This window comes from Poecilia formosa, unplaced genomic scaffold (assembly GCF_000485575.1).
Source record: "Poecilia formosa unplaced genomic scaffold, Poecilia_formosa-5.1.2 Scaffold213, whole genome shotgun sequence".
Taxonomy (NCBI): domain Eukaryota; kingdom Metazoa; phylum Chordata; class Actinopteri; order Cyprinodontiformes; family Poeciliidae; genus Poecilia; species Poecilia formosa.
The window spans coordinates 306306-328107 of record NW_006800152.1 but is presented as its reverse complement, the minus strand read 5'-3'; the positions used below and the strand labels follow the sequence as shown (position 1 = coordinate 328107).

The following is a 21802-nucleotide window of genomic DNA, read 5'->3' as shown; positions in this document are numbered from 1 at the left end:
CTTCCCCAGCTGGGGAAGCATTAAAATGAAAAGCATCGAAAAGATCATACCGAGAGAAAGTGCACTCGTCCTGAGAACTACTTTTTTTATAAATCGCTTCCAGAAGGTAGTTTGTCAGAAATGTTCCTCGTTCCTGAGGTAATCAAATATCCACTGCCAAAACCCAGGTAGAAAAAACATGCTGACTAAGATCTCTGCCATACTAAAAATCATGGGGAGCGCCACAGATGTAACATGCTGTCAGTGAAGATGACAGACAACAAGAATTTCTAGCGTGACATTTGGGCTGATATTGAGCTCTTTGAGCGCAAGCACTGCAGGCGGCGAATTCTGATTTGTTGGGGGATCGAACATTGTAGATATCCTCTTCTTTTGCCCTTTTCTGCAGCACAGAAGTTAAGGTTTGATAGTCAGGTCTCATCTCTTCAGACGAAACGTCAGAGGAAGTTTGCTCTTTTGGAAGATTGACCAAATCGTTCCCTTCTACAGCGGTCTCTCCAAGGGTAACGTTTTCAGACCGATTTGTCTTTAAACTCCAACATTGGCCTGATGAGCCACAGCAAACTTTCCCAGTCGAGGAAGTTTGCTGAGTTTTGCCCGGTCAGAGAAGTTTGCTTCCCAGTTGTGGAAGGATTGAAAAGATAAGCATCAAACTCATCATACTCAGTAGACTCGTCCGTATAACGACTTATTTCAAAAGTGATTACAGGAAGTAGCTTGTTAATAACTTTCCTCAGTCCTGTGGTGATCAAATATCCAGTGCCAAAAGTCAGGGGAAAAAAACATGGTGGCTGCAACCTGTTCCATTTTTAAAATCATTGTAAAACACTTTGCTAAGGGTCAAAGAGCTGCTTGTATATAACCTCCTGTTTTGAGAACCAAGCTTTCATAACCTCAGAACCAGATGTTCTTTGATCTATGTCATAGATGAGGTCATAGCTACAATGAGTCTCTGTAGTTCTGAGGGAATGTCTTGCTTCTGATTGTTGCTATGGAAACGGTCAAATCAGTTCTGCATGACTCAAATTATTAACCCTTTGCAACTGCATCACTTATTCATTCGAGGCGCCATGACGGACATCAGAAGGGTATATTTCAGGAGGCTAGGAATTAAAACAGGGATTTTAATGGTCTTAATGGTTAAATATTAACACGATGATTGACGATGGTATATTAAAACCATTAATTTAAGTAGAATTTTTCATCATTCTATCAGGTTTAAAATTTTGAGCCATACTTGACTTAAAAATATCTTAAAAGTAAAATTAAGTGTAACTTACACACATTTGCTGCTGTTGTAAATTTTTCCTGCTTGGAGAAGAACTACAAAGAAATAATTTTGGTTTAATAATTTTATATATTGGCATAAAAATAGAATAAAGGATGATCCCAAAGAAATGATGCTGCCGCTCCATATTTGATGGGTTGTAAACGACTCACTGGAACACATTTATTCTGTACAGTGCAGAAATGTGAACAATAGACAGAACGTAATGTCTTCCAGCTTTTTCTGTGTAACTGAGAGCTTGACACCAACAGCAGCACAGCGTCAGCAGCCCACATTTCTGTTAGCTGGGAAGGAGATAAATGAGTCCATTTCTATACTTTCCTGTAAACTGGTTATGAGTCTGCTGGTTTTTCACTTTTCTTGTATTTTAACTATTATACCAACTGGTAAACAAATGCTTATATCTGTTTTTAAAAGAATAGTAGCTTCTCTCTTATGTCTCCATCAGATGAGCAGCATAAGTAGGTTTTGGTGACATTATTATTAATAATAATTAGATTGTTTTTGAATACGATGTAGGATTTAAAATGAACTGATGAAGATGGTCTACGTGTCTAGTGTGTCTGTGGTTCCCTTCTGGATCTGTTACCCCATCAACCTGATGTGGAAGACTATGTTCAGAATTTAGATCTCGCGGCATCTCGCGGTGTCAACATTGCAGCTAGTGGGCTGAGGGAAATACAGCTCTATTTTGTAGCAATTCAAGAGCTATACAGCTTTTATCGCTTTTCAAAAAATTAATCAGCACAGAAACTCCAAAGCACACAAAGAAGCAAAATATATATATCTATATATATATATATATACACGCACACATTTCTTTTGTCATAGAACCCCCAAGAATTTAAAACTACTTTCACCCCTGGGTTCTCCACATGTGACTGCTGTCAGACAAGTACTAGACCTATCCCCGAATGTTGCTGCCTTAGAAATACCAACTTCCATGGATTTTATTGAGATTTTACACGATAGAACACAAAGTAGTTCACAATCGTGTAAAATCAGTCCGTATTTTCAACATGTCTTTCTGTGTCGTGACTTGCGTTGTAAACGTGCACATCTTAAGTCTGTGACTGTTCATACATTATTTTTCTGATTTTATTCATCTTTTTCCTTTGGGTCGTCTCATCAGCTCTGACCGTGAAAATTCAAAATGCAAGACGGGATACAGATCCTCCGAGAGAGACTTGAAACGAGTACCATGATAAACTGTCAAGTGTGCATGTGTGTAGGAGTGTGAGACACAGAGAGAAGAAAGCAGCTGCAGACGCCCTGACTCTCGCCCCTCTGGCGCAGACCTTTCCACGGGGAGCAGGAAGGGCTCCAAGTGCCCTGAGCTCAACGCTCCCCGGAAACAGAGACATCCCATCTCCTGCTCCACACAGGCATGCACATGCATAACCCAGATTACATGGATTAATGCATTATACACAAACGGACCATATTAGAAGCTTATCTCCTATTTTTTTTATTTTTTTTCACTTTATTTAGAAAAATTAGATCATTTAGTTTATCAGTACTAACTTGTAAAGCGTGTTTTCTGAGAACTTATTTTTTTCTTTTTTTCCCCCACCCTTCTTGTACCCATCACATTGATGGGAAGCAGGACAGCTCTTTTAGTTTTACCCAGGCCTGCCATCCTTTCAGTCCCCCCACAGGGACCCTCCAAAGAGCCCACTTGTCCTTCAGTGAGATGACACAGGATGAAGTCACTGTGTTTGCCTTGGCGCCAGCAGCTTTGTCTTCCAGCGCTTCGCCGGTTTGCCAAGGCTCTTGTTCTCACAGCGGAGCGCTGTGCCCACTGCTCAGTGAGAGGGACCAGGATGTAAAACAAAGAGGTTCAGCAGCGTAGGCAAGCTGAAAGAGCAGATCGGTTTTTCATTATTATTGTTTTTGCCATCATTTATTAGCTATAAGTTTTCTGCTTTGCATAGTGTTACTAAATCAATTTTGTTGTCTTTGGTTGAAATGTTGTTAGAAATGTTCATCTTCTTTAACTGAACATGTATCTGACTAGAGAGCCATATTCAGATGTATCTTTAGTATATTGAAAACAATTCAGTTCACTTCAAAACTGAAGCTCATAACATCCAAGTATCTTCAGAGAGTCATAGGGGATGATTGTTTTGTAGGTAATCTCATGATTGTGATGACATGCCAACAGCTTGATTTCCGAGTAGCACTGACAAAATTTCCCAAGGACACAATCAGTTGTTGGCAAGCACAGCTAATCCACCTTATTAGCTTTTGCTGCTCTTCTTTAAATCCCTGCCTGGCCGCCTGGTTATAAAGTTGGGCAGAGAGATGTCGTAGTCGTGGATACGACCCTTACCTTTTATGATTGATGGAAGAGATGTTTTAAACTTCCTCAATCTCTCTCTGCTCTGCATCTATGAAGCCCCCTTTCCAGCGACTAAATGGAACTTTGCGGCTATCAGATTGAACTGTTTTGTGAAATGAGATATAATCTTTAAAAGATTGCTAAGTGACTTTGTAATTAACCTGAAACCTGTGCTGTCCTGCAGACATCTAGCCTGACCATTGACTTGCTGTGCAATTCTACTTGATTCTAATCTCACTTCGCAGCTCTGTCTGGGCTTTTTCTCCCATTGATTCCTCCAGTAGAATTTCTATGAACAATGACGTCAACTTTCTGCACAGTTTTGGATTGTAGTCTGTCTGTAGTTTTAGCAGTGGCAGCAGAGGAAGCAAACAAAACTGTTCAGTCCATGTTAGCCATGCTTCCAAATATGGAATTAACATTAACAGCCACTTTTCTCTTCATGGTACGAGATGGTAATTTACAGCACAGATAATTTCTGGTAAGCTACAAATCGTTTGTCTGGCACATTACATGCGTCATGGCCAAATGTTAGCAATTGGATAAAACCCCAGCATTGCCCAATCCTCCAGGAAGCAATCATTTCTCAACAGCCAAGGGTCCAGGCGCTCTGTACGAAGCCAAGCGAAGTCTGGTTGCTACCAGGTTAGCAGACACCTGAAATTAGCATCATTATTATACACTGTCCAGCATTGCATGTTAATAGATAATAAATCAGCCAATTAGTGGCTGAATTCAGCTAGCAAAGTGTGCCGAATTCATAGCGTATAGCTGACATGACGATTGCAGAAGTGTACACATTTATCCCACATAATCTTCTTTAGTTGTTTGGTGTGTTTGCATCTGGGCCAAATAAGACACCAGCAGGAATGAAAACAGATGGTTGATATTAAAAATGTGTGTTGCAGCACAGTTCTGTGATGCTTTTGGGATGAGACAAAGCTAATAACTACGCTGAAGTCCCTCCTGTTGACAATAAATGAGGGTTTGATGGAAAACAGAGAAATGAACACATTGGAGCATCGTATTTAGTCAAAATGAATTTCATCTGTGGGTTTAAGTCTGGATCGTGAAGATCCTCTGAGACGGGGTTAAGTACTGCAGAGGGGCCCGAGTGTGAAGGAAGTTTGTTAATGGGGTGCTTACTTTGGCGACACTTTAGTGACACTTCCATCTACAGAGCCCTGAGTTTGCATTTCTAGAATCACAGAGAGGTTTTTCTTTTCTTTTTTCCCCTCCCATCTCCTTCCCATACCCTCATCCATCATTTGTTGCAGCATCACTCTCTCTTTCCCCCCTGCATCTGTATTTTTGACAGCCAAAAAGTTTTAGGCACAGAGATGTTATCTCACACCTCCAGTAATTTCAGCCATGGAAAAGAGGGGGAAAAAAGTCCAGATTTCCCTCCGAGACTCCTCCTGGAGAAATTTGACACACGGTTGATATCTTCCAGGTTTGATCACAGTTTTCTTTCAGCATCATGTTAACCTGTATTTGTGTTAGCTCTCCTCTGTTAGGTGTTCAATATTAAACTTTGCTTTCCTGCCTGTAAAGTTGAAAGCACCCTCACTTTAGACGATTGCGCAACTCACTAATATTCTGCGAGTAACTGAAAGATTTTAAGCTGCGTTCCGATCTTTGGAGGAAGATGTGCGCAAACACTTTCATGTACACGGTGTGTTAGCAACGGCCTTTGAAGGGGAGCCATTCCTCAAAGGCTGCTCTCTTCCTGAAGAGCAAACGCTAACTTTGCTTCTCTCTCTTCAAATATTTCACACGCACAAAACATCTGTCTGTGAAATTCCTCCTACACAGACCTTCATGTCAATTCTCGGCCCCACTTTTTTTTCCCCCTCTTTCAGATCAAACCAAGAGTCTTTTGTAGCACCTTAAGATGTCCCTGTTCTGTTCTGAAGACCCTCCTCATTTACAGGCCTCTGCTTCCCTTCTACCACAGAAGAACTCTGTTTTCATACCACTCCTCACTTAAATCTTTACTTTCTCGGTCCCATCCTGACCCCACCCCAGTCCTTGCCCTCAGACTTAAGAGTTTCAATTGAACTGCGTCGTTTTTCAGGCAAGGAAGTTCCTCTGCTTTTGGAAAGGAGAGAAGAGAGATGGAGAGGATCTGGGGGATCAAAGCAGAGGGTGTCCGATGTTAAAGGACAAAAGAGCCTCTAAATCTTCTAACATCATGTGGGATCCTAAAAAAAAACAGACGTAATTAGAAGACTGAACCGAGCCAGAAGTGTACATTAATGCGCAAAAGCAACAGGAGTGAAACAGCTAGCCTCTGTTTCTAATTTCCAAATGCTGGTTGGTCATGTGCCAAGAAGGTTTTTTTTTTTTTTTTGTTCCAAGTATTGATTCTGCATGCATTTGCAAAACCCTGCAGGGCTCTCAGTCTGGCTGTAAAATAAGGTTTACACTTGTTTTAATTACTATATGCCTTGAATTATTATACACAGATGGTCAATTTTATACAAAGCGTGGGTCGTTTTGGCCTGTGGAGTTGTCTACAGTGGGGGTTCTTGGATGAATGCTGGCCTTGGTGGGGCCCCTCTTTCTGTGCCTGGTGTGTAATACACAAAATTGGGCTAATAAGAAGGAGAAAGGATGAGAAGTGACTGAAAAGGATTTTTTCCCCCTTTAAAAAGTAAAAATCTCCTCTTTGTTACAAATAGATTAACTGCTCAGTGGGAAACCGTGTTCACACAGAACTGTTTTGTATTCTACACCGAACTAATTTGATAAAGAGTTTGCACCATCTTGTGAACGAAATGGACTCAAATTTTGAAAAGCATCCGAGATGAGATTCGAAAATATTGAAACTTGTATGATACATCAATGAGGGAACATGTAGGCTGAATGGTGGTAGGAGGGGCATAATGGCTGTAAAACTGCATCGCTAGTGATAAGCGGGAACCAAATCTGTTTGACATGGGACCAGCGTCGTTCCCTGGTACCATTAACTCTGTTACCAACAGTTCAGCACTGCCGGTTTCATTTACTTTCCGCCTCTTCATTTGGGTTCAGTAAGAGGAAGATGAAATTAGGCGAGATACAGGAAGCAGGGGAAATTTCTCTTTAACATACAGTGCTGTTCTGTACTGTAAGCTCATTGCTCTGTGTTTTTCCAGTGTTTGCATGGGTATCTTCATTGAGCTGGTGAGCTTCTATGTCATCTGTAGCCGTCATAGAGCTTCAGAGCATCTCAAGACATGGCACTGACAAATAAAAACAGAAGATACATGAAATAAGTGAAAGCAACTGACCTGAACTAAAACAGATAGGTGGGGAATCTTTGCTCCACCTTCCTCTCGACATTCTTCTCCCAGGTGTTGACTGACAGCTCAGAACATGCGTGTTTGGTTGACAGGTGAAAACCTCAGCCAAGAATTTGTGGAATTGCACATGGCTTTGTTTTTGGATAGCGTAATAAAACGAAGAAAAGCAAAACCCAGGGGAGATGGGGATAAACCAATAGAGTTAAAAACACCTTTCAAACTGGTCTGCTCTGGCTGGGACATGGATCAGGTTCAAGAGGTTGCTAAGAGAAGTTTTGCGGTCATTTAGTAAAGCACAACACACGTGTATGGACATCTGTCTCTTGACACCCAAGCACCAGAGGCAACTTCCTACAGGGGAACATACATTGGCAGCATCAGATATGCATGAAAACCTACGCCCCTATTATTTCCTGTTAAACAACCCACCGCCAGATTCTGGTTGCCATTGGAGGTTGGCCCCCAGTGATCCTGTTAGGACCTTTACTGTTCAGAAACATGGATGCTTCTGATTTAAACTCCCTTTAGCCAAATGTCTCTAATGTGTGATTAAAAAATAGGTGTCAATGGGGGTGGGGGGATTACTTTTAGGAATATTATACTACACTGTACTTTTTTTTGTTTGTTTGTTTGTTTTTTGGAGCAAAGCTCTAGAGGGAGTTTGGTCCAGAGTCGAGTTGCTCCCACTGAAAAGGTCCAGTCACCCCAGTGCTTCAGTCTGGTATTTGGGACACCTAACACATCAGTAGATAAATAAATCATTTTATATCAAGAGGTCATGTTCACAGCTCCAACTTGAACTTATCCTCATGCATACATGGTCTACACTGGGGTTACATCTCTACATATTTCTGTCTTATAAGTTCTAATCTGTTTTATTCTTTTATTTCAGAAGCACGCCATCAGTAGCAGTGAATTTAAAGCCAAAATGACCGAACTGAGAGTTTCACATGGAGGTAAAATCTAAATAACTTGTTCTTAAAGGGGCAGTATTATGTAAAATCAACTTTTTTGAGCTTTACGTCATGTTATGATGTTATTCCCTCATCAAAAACCTACCTGGATTTATTCATGCTTGTTTGAGAAATCATTTAATCTCCATGGCAACCACTCAGCTGTGCAAAACACCTGGGTGGACCTAGCCCCGCCTTCAAGGACAAAGCAGGTCCTTGGAGCTACAGTTTCCAAGCTTCCAAGCCTCACAGATGCCGTGTTACTGCCATATTGTGATGCCTTCTTGAAAGCAGAGTTTCAGAAACAGCAGGAGTTTTTAAAGAGACAGAGGCTCAATTTCAGGGAGTTAAATTTCAAAGTCAAATTTGCTTTGTTATATTTGATATAACATAGTTACTTGATTGTGCTCTAAAATGGCACTGTGTCCCTTGAAAATACATAATACTGCCACTTTAAGATATTAACTTTGTGTCTTCTTATTTGATCATAACAAATAATTAAAGCATGTATTTTATCAGAAGAATGATGAAAGCTGAGAGGAAATCAGATGTCGGACTGAGGTCAAACTGGACTCCAGCGCGACTCTAAAGGTACAAACCGCGATAAGACTTTAAACTAAAACACCTGCATGTATCCACTTTAAAGGCCATCACAGATAACCTTCAAAGAACATCTTTATCTAGAGAGGCAGACTTTACTCGCATGCATGTTGAACCGGAGCGCCGGGCGTCATTTGGACACTTTCCAAAGAAAATTCAAGCTTCCCAGGAAGATCACCTGTCAGCTAACCCAGAACCATGTACAGATGTTTGAGCCAGATGGTTGTGGTGCTAAATTAGGGCTTCCCCTCTGCATCCTATATGCAGTGAAACGTTAACCTTGGCAGCATATAGGAAAGAGGAGAGGATTAAATGAAGCAGAGCCTAGTGTCGTGGCTGGTTGCGGGAGTTTAGCAGGCATCAGCTCCCACTCAGCTTTCAGTCACTCCTCGGGCTCTTTGGCTCCTTCCGGACATGGTCAGGGGCCACAGCGCTAATCAGGTGAGAGATATCCATCCTCACAGCCGAGGTGTCGGTGAGATTGGGTTTCAGAAACCCAGACACTCGGAAGCCAGTGCGAAGTGAGACATTCGTGCTTGGCATTTTTTTCCCCCCTCACTTAAACACCTTCTTTTTTTATCAATACAAACCTTTAACCTTTTCAATATTACTTCCATTATTTTCAATCTTATAATAACCAGATATTATTGCACGTAGGGGTAGCTGCAATTCTAGGATTACCCGCCTCCTTCTTCATATATGTCTGTGCGCATTAAGGCACAATCTTAATGCTCTATTAGCTCTTTGCTCATGTTTTTGCAAATCACACAAGTCAGATCATGTCTAAGCTAACAGAACAAAGCCTTCCAGAGGGTTTAAAAATGTTTTTATTATTATTATTATTATTATTCCTCTCCCGTTTTTCTTTCTTCTCGCAGCTGTTTGAGGTTTTACAGCCTTTTCTCTTCTCCTCTTTCCTCATTGAAAACAACAAGTTTTCAGTTTTGGGGGGCGCACGTCTGCTCTGCTTTCTTCAGTTCAAAGATCGACAGTGAAAGGGAATTGATTGTTATTGGGAGGCAGAGCGAGGATGAAATGATCTGAAAGTAAAATTGGAAAGACGTTAGATTATTTCTGACATCGCCTGCCAAAGCCTTAAACAGTTCAGAGGCATTCCGTCCTCCTCTGCCCTCTCTCCCTCCCTTAAACCTTCGTTTTTTGCTCTTTTTTTCCCCTTTTTTTTCTGTCCGCTAAACCTATCACTTTGATGAGTTGTGTGCAATCTTTTCGTGGGCCGTTCTGCTTTCACCAGGGCCTCCATCCTTCCTGGTACAGTGCGCGTCCTTTGATGTAGTCCCTCCTTTAGTTCCATGTGGGTAGACCTCGGCCCTGCTCCACTGAAGCTGAGCTTCTGTGGTACGTTTTTTTTAACGCCGTGTTTAAATGTAGAGGATAAATAGCCGGACGCTGGCATTGCAGCTTAAATGCGTTTGTGTTTTATCTGCCGTCAGATGAAATGGAGGCGCAGTCCAACACGCTGAACCCTGTACAACCTATTACTACCAGGTTATTATTATTCCAGTCAACTACAAAGCGCTGCGTGGCTTAGGCTTTAACTGGCCTCGGGGCCAGATGTGAACAAGCGCCTCACTACTGCAGATGATTACACTTGCTATATGAACTGTGTCCTAATCGTGGCAGACAGCTAAAATTAAAGCCAGGTACTGCCCTCCGTCTTCCCAGCATTCCCTAAGATAAACCCAACTCTCCTGCTGAGCACAACCTGAATGCATTTTTAAACTTCGGCTCAACTGTTTTTTTGTTGCTGTTTTTTTTTTTTTCCTTTTGGTATCAAAAGCCTTTGATGAACTGTGAATATTACAATTCTGTGATTCTATGTGATAAGACACAAAGTAGTGGACAGATGTGAAGTAAAATGATACATGGTTATCAACATTAAAGGGGCAGCATTATGTAAAACCGACTTACTTTTTTGAGTTTTTCATCACGTTACTGGCGACCTGTCCAGGATGTACCCCGCTTCTCGCCCTGAAATATCTCGCTGGACAAATGTGACATACGTTTGATTTCATCCTCCTTGAGTCTTTACTTTGTTGAGCCACGTCTTACTGCAGTTGCAGCAGCTAGTCCATTAGGGTCCATTAGGGTTTGGGAATAAGCAGGTTTTCATCCTGGATCGTCGTCCATTTAGCTTCATCCATCTTCCAGTCAACTCTGATGATCTTTCCTCTTCCTCCTGAAGATATGCGGTAGACAGCATTAAAGTAGCTGTCTACCGCATAGACAGCGGTAGACAGCTGTCTATGCTGAGAAGAAGCCAACTGAGAAGAAGCCAACATATCCAGTCAGTCATCTGTAATTACAGTAAGCCGATGTGTCAAGCCTGGGTGCGTCCCTTTCAAAGAGTTATGTGGTTGAGTGTCAGATAATTAAAGACTGTTAACTGTCTCTTCAAGAAAGGTTAATGAAATCCATTATTTGTCTTTTAAAAGTACTATATATAACTGATGTTTTTCTTGCTACTTAATATTTTGCAATGTAATCACTAATGCCCCTTAGTCTTAAATGCGCCTCAAATGTAGTTAGTATACTTTTTGTAACACAGTGGACACCCAGAATTCAACGAATAGCTAAAATCCATGAATACTTAACACCCTCTCTAAAAACATTTATAACTGAATATTTTAATAGTTCACATACCAAATATGCGTTAGAAACCATCTTAGTATGCCCTACCATGGGAGTTAACATCTACAGTTTCCCTTAGTTTTGCTCTTTGGGAAACAGTCAATCAGACGCAGGAAATAAGTGGCCCTTGGGATTGGCTGCTTTTGCAAATGTCAATTGATTGACTATAAATAAATTTCATGACTTCTTTCAGTTCTGATAATGTAGTAATTTTAGTATATATTAATATTAATGTGAACAACACAACATGTATTTTTTGTTTTTCATTAACAAAATGGTGAGAGAACAGTGGTAAATATTTAATGATGTATTTACATTGGTCAACTGTAATAGCAGAAACAACATTCAAAGGTGCTAAATAGGCTGACGAGACTAGTTCTGCTTCCTTATTACCAGAGATGGTGTTCAGTTCGCTGTCATAGCAGAAAAATTACAGTTTAGCAATAATCTAAATTTTCAACTAATGGCATCATGCCGCTATGTTAAAGAAATGTAGCTCCCACCCGCCCAAACAGACTAGGACCGCCTCTGGACATTAGGGTCCTCTAGTGTGTGCATGTGTATCTTATTTAGTAAAGATAGTGTCAGTAACTGGGAGTTCTTGAATCCAAGACCAGGTTTTTGCAACGTTTTTCATGCTTATCAGTGTTGGCTAAATATGCCTAATTTTTGGCGTAAAGTAATGTAAAGGTGTAAAAGCGAGTTGGGAAAAGTTAAGTTGTAATAAAACTTTGGCCAGACTTCTGCAGGCCGTTTGGGCGTAATTTCATTTAAAAAAAAAAAGATATTTACTTAAATGTTACCATTTTAATTATTAATCTATTCCTCATTAGCTGTATGACGAGTAATCCATGTATTCCAATGGAGTTGCTTGTCTTCCGGTATTTTTCGGCGACGCTACGGCTGGTCTCCTAGTAACCATTCCAAGTTGTCTTGAATGTGTGTGACGAGGCGCGCGTGCGTTTTGTGTGTCGACTCGTGCCGCCGCCGTGGTAGTGAGCGGGTTAAAACAGACGGCGCGACCGTCCTATCAGTGCTGCTGGGAGCAGTCCCAGCCTCCGCCTTCTCCTCTTCTCCCCTCCGTCCCACCGCACGGAGGGGAGAAGCAGAGCACAGAGTCGGGGCCTGAGTGTGTGTGGCTGTTTGTCATTCTGGCAGGACACACTTCAATGAGAAACAGCCCCTCTCTGCTCGGGACTTGTTGCTGCCGTGTCGGGTTGTGTTGTTTGTTTAACTGCGCTCGCGGACATTTTAAATCAACCGGGCGTCTTTTTTCCCCTTCTTCTTCTTCTTCTTCTTCGTCCTCTTCTTCTTGTTTTTATTTCTGGTGTTTGCGAAGCGACGCCTGCTACGGAGCGTACAGGAGATAAGCAGCGCAACGCCCCGGGAGGCACGAAAACACGGTAGGATACGAGAAACCCTGTTCACTCATTACTCTTTGCATTCTGTTTCTGCAGACTTCTGTATTTCCTCCAGAGGAGGACTGAACCAAAAATGTGCTCAGTTTGGTCCCTTATGGTTTCATGAGTCTCCTTCATTGAGCGTCACTGGAAGTATAAAAAATAGCTAAACGTCTCACTATATTCTCTTTTCACACCATATTGCCAGATTTCCTTTAGCTCTCACGAGTTACTGAAATTGCCCTTGATATCTGATCTTATCCATCGGAAAATAATCCAACCTTACTGTAAATTTAGTTTGACTTACTTTGCGCAAACTTAACACATTCGACCATACAGACACTCCTATTATTGACTTATGTGGATTTTGAGCATGTTATCTAAAATAAAAATATCAGTAACTGGACAAAAATCTAAGCCAAATCCGAACATGTTCATTGATTTGTAATCAGCTAATCGCTTTAAACATTTGCCATTGTTAAATTCATAAAACCGGCTGTTTAATTCTGAGACTCAGCTCGTAGCCTTGAGCCAGCCGCTCCACTTGATATGTTTTAACAACCCAGCTGTGAGTAAGGGCCCTGAGGGGATCATATATGACTAAAAACCACTCCTGACAAACAGAAAGCTGTCAGAGAAAGCTGTATCTGAAAGCCATGCACAGCGGCTGTGCATGGGGGTAGGAGGGGGGCAAGTGCCTCCTGTTGATGTTATTATTGTGAGGAGCAATGTTGTTATTAACAGTCTCTTGACTGATACCTGGTAATTGCTGCCTATTAGTTTTAATTAAAGGGAAGCAGGATGCTTTGCTTTGCCTTTATGCTGCTGCCCTACATCTCAGCATCTCTCTCACACCCGGTAATCATGAAATTGACATGAAAGACAGCAGAAGGAACACTTTATCACCTTCGTTGTTCCAAACCAACTTGCACCAGGAATCATGTTACAAATTGGTGTTTTGGGCTTGTTTAAAGTAGTGAAATAATTCCTCTGACTGTATGTTTTTATTCAAGAAATGGCTGGTTTTTGGAAAACCTGGGGGCAATCAATACTTTGATATAGTAGTATATTTCAATAATAATAATCTTTATTGTCATTATAGAAAGATTATTGCTATTATTATTATTATAAAATCTGATCAAGGATCAATTGCCCCCATGTTACCCAACCCCATTTTGGGATTGGTTTATGTGGTTCATTTTATCCTTTTTTTAAATTGTAAAAACATGCTAGTAAATTATATTTTCATACATCTTAGCACAATAAATCTGGAAATCTGATGTTTTATGGTCCATTCCTGGTGATCCATTTTATAAATTTTTTGTACATGTTCATTATCTGTAAGAGCTAAAAAAAATTGACATTCAATATATATTTTCAAATATTCTTTATGTTATAGTATTCACAAAATGTTTATAGTGTTATAAAATACTAGAACTCAAATACTTCTAACCTCTCGTCTTCTTCCTGCAACATAAACTTCCACACCGAAGAGTGTTTGCAGTACAAGTCATCAGTGCTTTTATATGTTGCAACCGCTGCGTGGGAAGTAGATGGGATTTTTAGTTGCTGACCAGTCAAAAATTTTTCGTCAACTTGTAATATTTCTAGACTCTTAGTGAAGACAACAAATCTCTTTCAGAATGCAATTTTAAAAAATCCTCACATGCCATTTTTGAAGCCCAACCTGGAGTTGTTTTTGTTCTGGTTTGACTCAGCTCTTTAGTTTTTAGACACAAGACTGATTCTATCCAGAGTCAGTCCAAGATGTCTCACCTGCCTGTTAATGCCTCATGGCATTTACAAAGATCTGAGGCCGAGAAAGCAGACTTTGTTGCACTGTTTTTAAAATATACATACTCTTTTTATACTTTAAGCATCTTATGAATTCAGTGGCAATTCAATGCTTGTGGTTCAGGCTAGCTTTTAAAATTGGTCCAAGCTTTTGACATCAACAGAACCAAAGCGAATGACTTCGTCTGGGTTTCCCTCGGTGTATTTGTAGCTCTCTGGTCTCCCAAGTTATTCCCCGTCTCCGCCTCTTTTTCAAAACCTCGCCCTCCAAGCCCACCTCTGACCCCACCGGACTCCCATTCTCGTATTTCGCCACTCGCTCACATTGAGGTATCACAGAGCTCATAGCTCGCATGCGTCGCGTGTCGGACGGGAATGGCGGACGCTATGTGACGTATCGTTTGCCGCTCAAATGCAAGCGCAAATATTTTATCGCAAAAAATAATAATTTCTGGAGTTTAGGGTTCTGGGAGAAACAAAAGCCAGTGTGTGCACATATATTGAACAGTTAAATGTGCAAGCATGTTAAGAAAAACTCTTTGAATTCCTTTAAAAATGCTCTAAAATATTTACAAAAAACAAAACATAAATTCTGTTTTTTGACAGAGATACGATCATGACAACATAAGTCATATTTGACTCTCAATGGACACATCAGGATGGTACTTTCAGTGAAACATCTGCATCAACTGAAGTCTTTTCCACGTCATCAGCTTCCAGTTAGAAGCTTTATCAGATGATGGCGTGACAGATAAGTGTTCCCCTGTTTCTGAAGAGCTTCTCAAATCACGCCATGATGTAATAAAAATGCTGAACTCAATTCTCTGTGGAATTGAAATCAGGTGTGCTTTTGATCACACAAGCCATCACAGCTGCTTTCTCCTATTATTAGTCTAAACAGCTTCACAAATTGAATTAGTTTTTTATTTTTGTATCTGTTTGTAACCCTCTTGTAAAAAAAAACAAAAAAAAACTATAGAAATTTACATTCTAAATGAATGAAAACATAAGTCATAGAATGAGCATTGTTGTTCTTTGGGCTATTTTAGTTATAACTAGGACAAATGCCCTCTGGCAGCAGTGGTATAAAATGCTGTAAAATGCATCGGTTCAGTGTAGTTTCCTCAAATTCAACATATTTGGGCCCAGCATGACTGACAGTACAATGTATATGTGGTAATTTATAAACCATAATGGTTATTCGTCATCCAGTCAGCTGTGGTGAGACCAGATGTGCTCTAGTCTTGGCAATTTGTAGAGCAAATCAAGTCCAAATGCCAAGTCACCACCAATCAACAGAGCAAAGACTCAACAAATGGAAAGTCACAGAGAACCGGCTAGCTTAGCCAGCCGGGTCAATAAGACCCGGCTGGCTAAGCTAAATGTAACGAAGCAAAGTTGTAAGGCACATTAAATGTCACATCACAGCAGCTTGATCAGTGTGGTCTCAAAATTTTCAAAACACTGTCTGATAACTACATAGCTTGTTAGACATTATCTACTTGTTGATGGTTACAATAAAACTCTGTGGGGGTGTTTGTTTTGTTTAAATGCTCTTCCACTGCTTCTTAAAATGTGGGGAAAAACTCCAGTTGCATTACAAATTACTTTTGAAGTTGGTTTTAGATGGCAGACTTAAATCAGGCATGCAAAAATCAACAACCAGATCACAGTTTAAGACTAAGTGGCGGTGTTCTACATGGCTCAGTATTGGTTTCAAAGTGAATTGTAATTCATTAAAACTTTATTTTTTCCAAGGATTTTTTTCCCCATGGAAAAAAACAAACAAAACAAAACTATATATATATATATATATATATATATATATATATATATATATATATATATATATATTTTTTTTTAAATTATTATTTTATTATTTTTTGTTATTCCAGATAGTGCTTTTTGCCAAGAGATTAACAAGCACACAAATACTATATATGTATGTATATATTACACACAGGGTTTCCACTACATGTAATTGATCGTAACATACCACCACAGAACAGTAAAATTCACACCTCCAGAGTTAAGTTTTATTTATTTATTAGCCTATATTTGCACACTTACACTAAACATAATAAGAGTTTGAAATTAATTTCAAATATGATGAAACATTTAAATTTAAAAACATTTAGTTTAAAACCCAACACCTCTGGCTTCTGTCTGTCTATTTGCTGGATAGACAGACTCCTCCTCCTAGTTTTTCTTCAGGAATGAAGAAATACTAGAGATGACAGTACAAAGTAGAGGGAGAGAAAAGGTGAAAGAAGAAGTCCTTAAGAAGGTTAAGTAGAATGCATTTTTAGTTCAAGCCTGCCAAGACGACCCTAATGTTTACATATGTTGCATTTGAGCAACAAATGCAATACATAGTTTGGCCATCTCATGTCTGAGATATAAGGCTCCCTGGTTATGCTAGTTATCAGTAGCGTTCTTGTCTCACAGACCACCGTTAGTGTTTTAACAAATCCTAGAAGAAACCCTGATACATGTCCATTGTTTGCCATGGTTCAACTTATTCATTTATTTTTTAAATTGAAGTTTGTGGCATAAATGTGTTCCCTGTCTTCTCAGAAGAGTGACGGTGTTGGTCCCAGACCTGCGGGGAAAAGATCATGGCCCTGACTGACTCCGGTGGAGACCCGCTGTTGCTTATCAACGGTGGACACCATCCTTTCTGCTCCAGTGGAAATGCTCCTTTAGGTACCAGTACAGAAGACCGCAGCCACCTGGACCCCCTCTCTGCTGCTTGCAGTTGCGACCTCCTGCCACCTGACAGAGATGGAGACATGGCGGTCAGGAACGGAGCCCTGAAGCTGCAGCAGGGAGCCCCCGTCCAGAGAGCCTGCAGGCCAGTCCAGAACGGTGGGCTGGTCAAGCTCAACGGCTCTTTGAGGAATCTCCTACCATCACCGGCTGCGTCTCCGTCTTCTGCCGTCACAGACTCCCAGAAGCCAAACAGACTCCACCTGGCCCCCACCCTGTCACCAACGGCGCCTTCTGCTCTCTGCTGCCCCCACTGCCACTTTCACTCCACCCAGTGCTGCCCCTGCGGACATCCGGACTGCCCGCTTGTCCAGAGCCCTGCCGCCAGCCCTGGGCCCTGCTCCAGTCCACAGCCAGGTAGCACCTCCTCCTGCCCCTGCTGCCTCTCCACCTGCACATACTCTCACCATCTTCCTCATCACCAAGCCTCCCCGATGTCTCTGCATCACCAATGCTGGCAAGAGCACCTGCAGAGCCAGATCCGTGCTCCTGGGATCAGGTTGGTGCTCTGTCTGTCTGTCTGTCTTGAATGAATGGTGCTTATGCAGCCTGGAGATGGCTGATGTGTCTATCCAAGGTCTAAAGAAGTATTGGGGAAAATTTTATATATTTCTTGCAAAAATAATGTTTGAAAAATAAAAAAAGACTTTACCTATTATTTCATATATGTATATTAGATACATTTCCCTACCATTTGGACATAGTGAGGAAAAAAACAACCACGCAACTACAACTGCTCTGCTTCAGTTAAACATCCTACAGTCCTGATAGCATCACCATAATTAATATAGAACCATAAATGGCAACAGGATAGGAATTGACTTTGGTTGGCACAGTTTTACTTATTGGACCCACACCAATATGTTAAAAAATAATTAACATTAACCGATGCCAATGTCAACATATCATTCATTCTTTATTTTATCCATTATCCATTCATCCAAATGTCCAGATTGCGTTTTGAAGCCCTGATCACTTTAGAATTGTACGCAGCATATTCAAAGGGAACTTTCTGGATCTGGGTTGACATTTAAAAAACTGGATTAGAAATAGTAGACACGACACGACAAAGGTGTTGTAGCAACAATAATGACCAACTAAGCATATAAAAGACAGGCCTGGGGAGTCTTGGCACTTAAACTCCTCTGGATGTCAATGTTCCTTTATAACCTATCACACACACGCATCCTTTCAGTCAGGAATTACATTAGGAAGTTGTTCCAATCATTAGGAACCAATCATTCGAAGCAATGGAGAACACAAACAGAACCCTATCATGCTTTGCCACAGCTAACTGCTCCAGTTCAGCTGATGAAAATGATCTGAAGATTATGATTTCCTCACCTTGAACTCAGCCTTTCTTAAACATCATGAGCGGTTCACATGTAATCATTTTTGGCTTATTTGACTGCAGCGATCATGAAGGAGTTTTTTTTGAGTGATATCAAGCTTGTGTGTTCAAAATGTTAAGATGCAAAGAGAAACAACAAACAGTTTGCTCATTCTTGATAGCTAAATGGAAGCAGAGTGCAAACTCCCACATGAGCTGTGTGTAAACATGTGGTAACTATGCCTTTTCTGTCTGAGGTGGAATTCTGGGCACATTTTTTGGTAAACCTCTGCTCTTCTGATCCCTTTTTTTTAGTGCATCGGTTCTTTCGATTTGCTGTCTGAACCACAGCCTTCCTATCATCCCATTTTAACCCTCTTTAAAGCCTTTCCTGATCACTTGTATAATTCCTGAACAGTTTGAGTGTTTCCTCATGTCAGCTGCTTTTCATTCTTGCGGGGGGACACTGACTTTCCTGAGAACGTCCCCCACACCCCAAACCATACGTTTCATTAAAGAGAGTGGCATTGTGGGTGGTGCTGAAAGATGAGGTTTGTGTAGCCACTGCGGGCACATGCCTCAGTAGCTGGTGTGCTCACGTTAAAGCCTGGGTGGGCAGACGGAAGCAACACTGGTTAGTGTTGCTTCCATTCAGATGCGCCTATTGACCTCTGTGGGGGGTTTTTCCACTCTCTACTTTACTACCTTCACATTTTCTTCAACTCTATTAACACTCACTCAATCTTTGTTTACTACTACGTCAGAATGGAGAGCAGATGTACGATTGAATGATTCTGTCTTGAATCTGAACCTTTTTCTCATTTACCAGATGAAGCTTTAATGGCCCAGCCTGGGTCTATTTTAAAACTACACCATGACCTATAGAGAACTATTTTCTGGGTGTGTGTCAGATGAGGAGGTGCGTAGGTATTCAGACTACTTGGAATGTTGACGTTTTTCCACATAACTATAAACTTCATTGTATTTTCTTGGGGTTTGACATGAGATGCCAAAGTGAAGTAATGTAATAATTGTAAAGTTGAACAAAAAGATGCACTCTTTTAAAAAAATAACTGAAATGAAAATTTGGTCTGATATCAGTAGCTGATATTAAAGTGGGAGTATTATGTAAAATTGACTTTTTGGAGCTTTACTTCATGTCAACTCCTCCAGACTAGCCAGGAGCAATTAGCAAACAACCGGTGGTATATGATTGACTTCTCAGTGCAACGCTGGTAAAAATGTTGTTAAAGGGTTAATAGAGGACCCATGTTCTGATGACTTCCTGAAGACAGACTTTCATAAAGAGCAGGAGTTTCTTAAAGAGACAGAGGCCCAATTTCAAGACATTAAATTACAAAGTCAAAATTCTTTTGTCATATTTGACGTATATGACATTTTTATAATAACTGAAGGGTACATAATTACTTGATTGTGCTTTAAAATGAATTTATGTGACTAAAAATCACATTGATTTTCTAGTCACATAATATTGCGGTTATGTTATGACCAAAAACTGATATTTACCAACATTACATATATTTTACTGTCCTTTCAAAACCTTGAAAAAACAACAACCATACTGCTTCTCTGCTTCAGCTAAATTCCCCACAATCCTTTGGTGCATCGCTGTCATGTGCATCGTTGGTCATGTGGTGCTTGTTTATGATCAAACAAGCACCACATGACCAACCCATTCCCCTCCTGAAGCAAAATATTGGTTGTTTCTATCAGCCCTGTTTTATTTATTGGACCAATATGTCAAGAAATTACTAATATCAACCGATACCAATGTTAGTGCCGATTATATCGTACATCTCTAGAAATTTGTATGAAGCAGCCAGGGTGGAAATCAGCACTTCTAAATCAGAGACCATGGTCTTCAGCTGAAAAATGGTAGAGCGTATTCCTTTGGTCAGGGACGCGGTTCTGCCTCAAGTGGAGGATTTAGGTATGTCAGGGTCTTGTTCATGTAAGAGGAAAAAACAGAGCAGGAGATTGATAAACAAATTGGAGCTGCAGTGATGCGGGCTTTACTGGTTTGTCATGGTGAAGAGAGATCTCAGCCAAAACTCTATTTACTGGTCAATCTACGTTCCCACCATTATCTTTGGAAATGAGCGATGGGTAGTTACCAAAAGAACAAGATTGGTCATGACCCGATCTTGACCCACTGCAGCTCCAATGAGTTTCCATGACGAATGGATGTTGTGCTCCCACATAAAATCCAAATAAAATGCCATGAAGACTATGGAGTGACAAAATATGGAACAATTTCAGGGATATGAATACTTTTACAAGACTCTGTCTACATTGGCCTTTCTTTCACCTTAACACCATATCTCTGTTTTACTTCAGCTCTCCACCCCTTCATTTATATCCTTAAAGAGCTTTGTAGAGGTGAAACATATCTTACACACACGTAAACCAACACTGTATACTTTTATTACACTTCTGGTCATTTTGGGAGTGAACGGTCATAGTACATGGCGTCAGATATCAGCCTGATCTGCCTCAGAGCTGTGATCTGCCAGATTAGTCCATGGATTACGTCTGTGATCACAGCTCTCCTGTTTCTCTCTTACACCCCGAGAGTGATACATTGAAATATTAGCTCTCTAGGGATTAATCTGTGTTACGTTTCAGACCTGGTGGGGGATTTTTATGCCCCGGTCCCCGCCTCACAAAACGGTAATCCATTTAACAAGATTATCCTATGCTTGGTTTCCTAATGTTTCTATTTTGAGAGCGATAAAAGGCTTGTGGCATAACCCAAATTTATGAAAAAAGTTTAATCACCACTCTTCCCCTGACCCCCTCCTCTGATTCCAGATATCTGTTTTATACATTAGGATCAAGTTTGTCTCAATTGTGGACTATCTATTACAGGCATTTTCTGTAGACAGTGTTATTAATGTACCAGCAGGTTTAGAGATTTTAGCCAGAGTAGTGGAGAAATGGGTGAAATCCCAGTTTCACCTCTCTGTTTTAGCCGAGCAGCTCTTAAGCCAAATGACTAAATACCAAAGGTTGGTATTTAGCACCTTATTATTGGTCAATGAGAATCAGCTATTGGAAGACAATTACTCATTTACTGCAGATAAATGCCCGAAGGATGCAGTGCAAGTGTTAACCTGGAGTAAAGAATGCAACCGTCTGCCGTAGCTACAGCCGTGTCGCGCACACAGATAATAACAACGGTCCAGAGCCAGAGCTTTGTAACCAGAGACCAAGTATAAAACAAATTATGTGGCGCCTCAGGGCACCTGAAGTTAAGCCAACCTGCTTCTACCTGCACTGTTGACCCTGCTGGAGTTGCCATGGCGCTCCCTGACACTCAGGCATCCAGGGTCACGTTAAGTATTTAACCTCTCCCTTTCAGACTCTGCTC

At 40.8% G+C, this 21802-nt stretch overlaps 1 protein-coding gene across 4 annotated transcripts in view; it reads left to right on the top strand.

Annotated features, from left to right (window-relative positions):
• Nucleotides 1-21802, top strand: part of disp1 (dispatched homolog 1 (Drosophila)) — an 84700-nt gene that overhangs the window by 43045 nt on the left and 19853 nt on the right. For 2 of the 4 annotated variants that reach the window (XM_007567747.2, XM_016679505.1), the window contains 3 exons: nucleotides 7809-7872; nucleotides 8389-8460; nucleotides 16890-17580. In XM_007567747.2, coding sequence (XP_007567809.1) covers nucleotides 16931-17580 — 650 coding nt within the window. In that variant the 5' untranslated portion in view covers nucleotides 7809-7872; nucleotides 8389-8460; nucleotides 16890-16930. Of the gene's footprint in view, nucleotides 1-7808; nucleotides 7873-8388; nucleotides 8461-12099; nucleotides 12522-16889; nucleotides 17581-21802 lie in introns of those variants that run through there. The other 2 variants (XM_007567748.2, XM_016679506.1) reach the window with 2 other exon arrangements.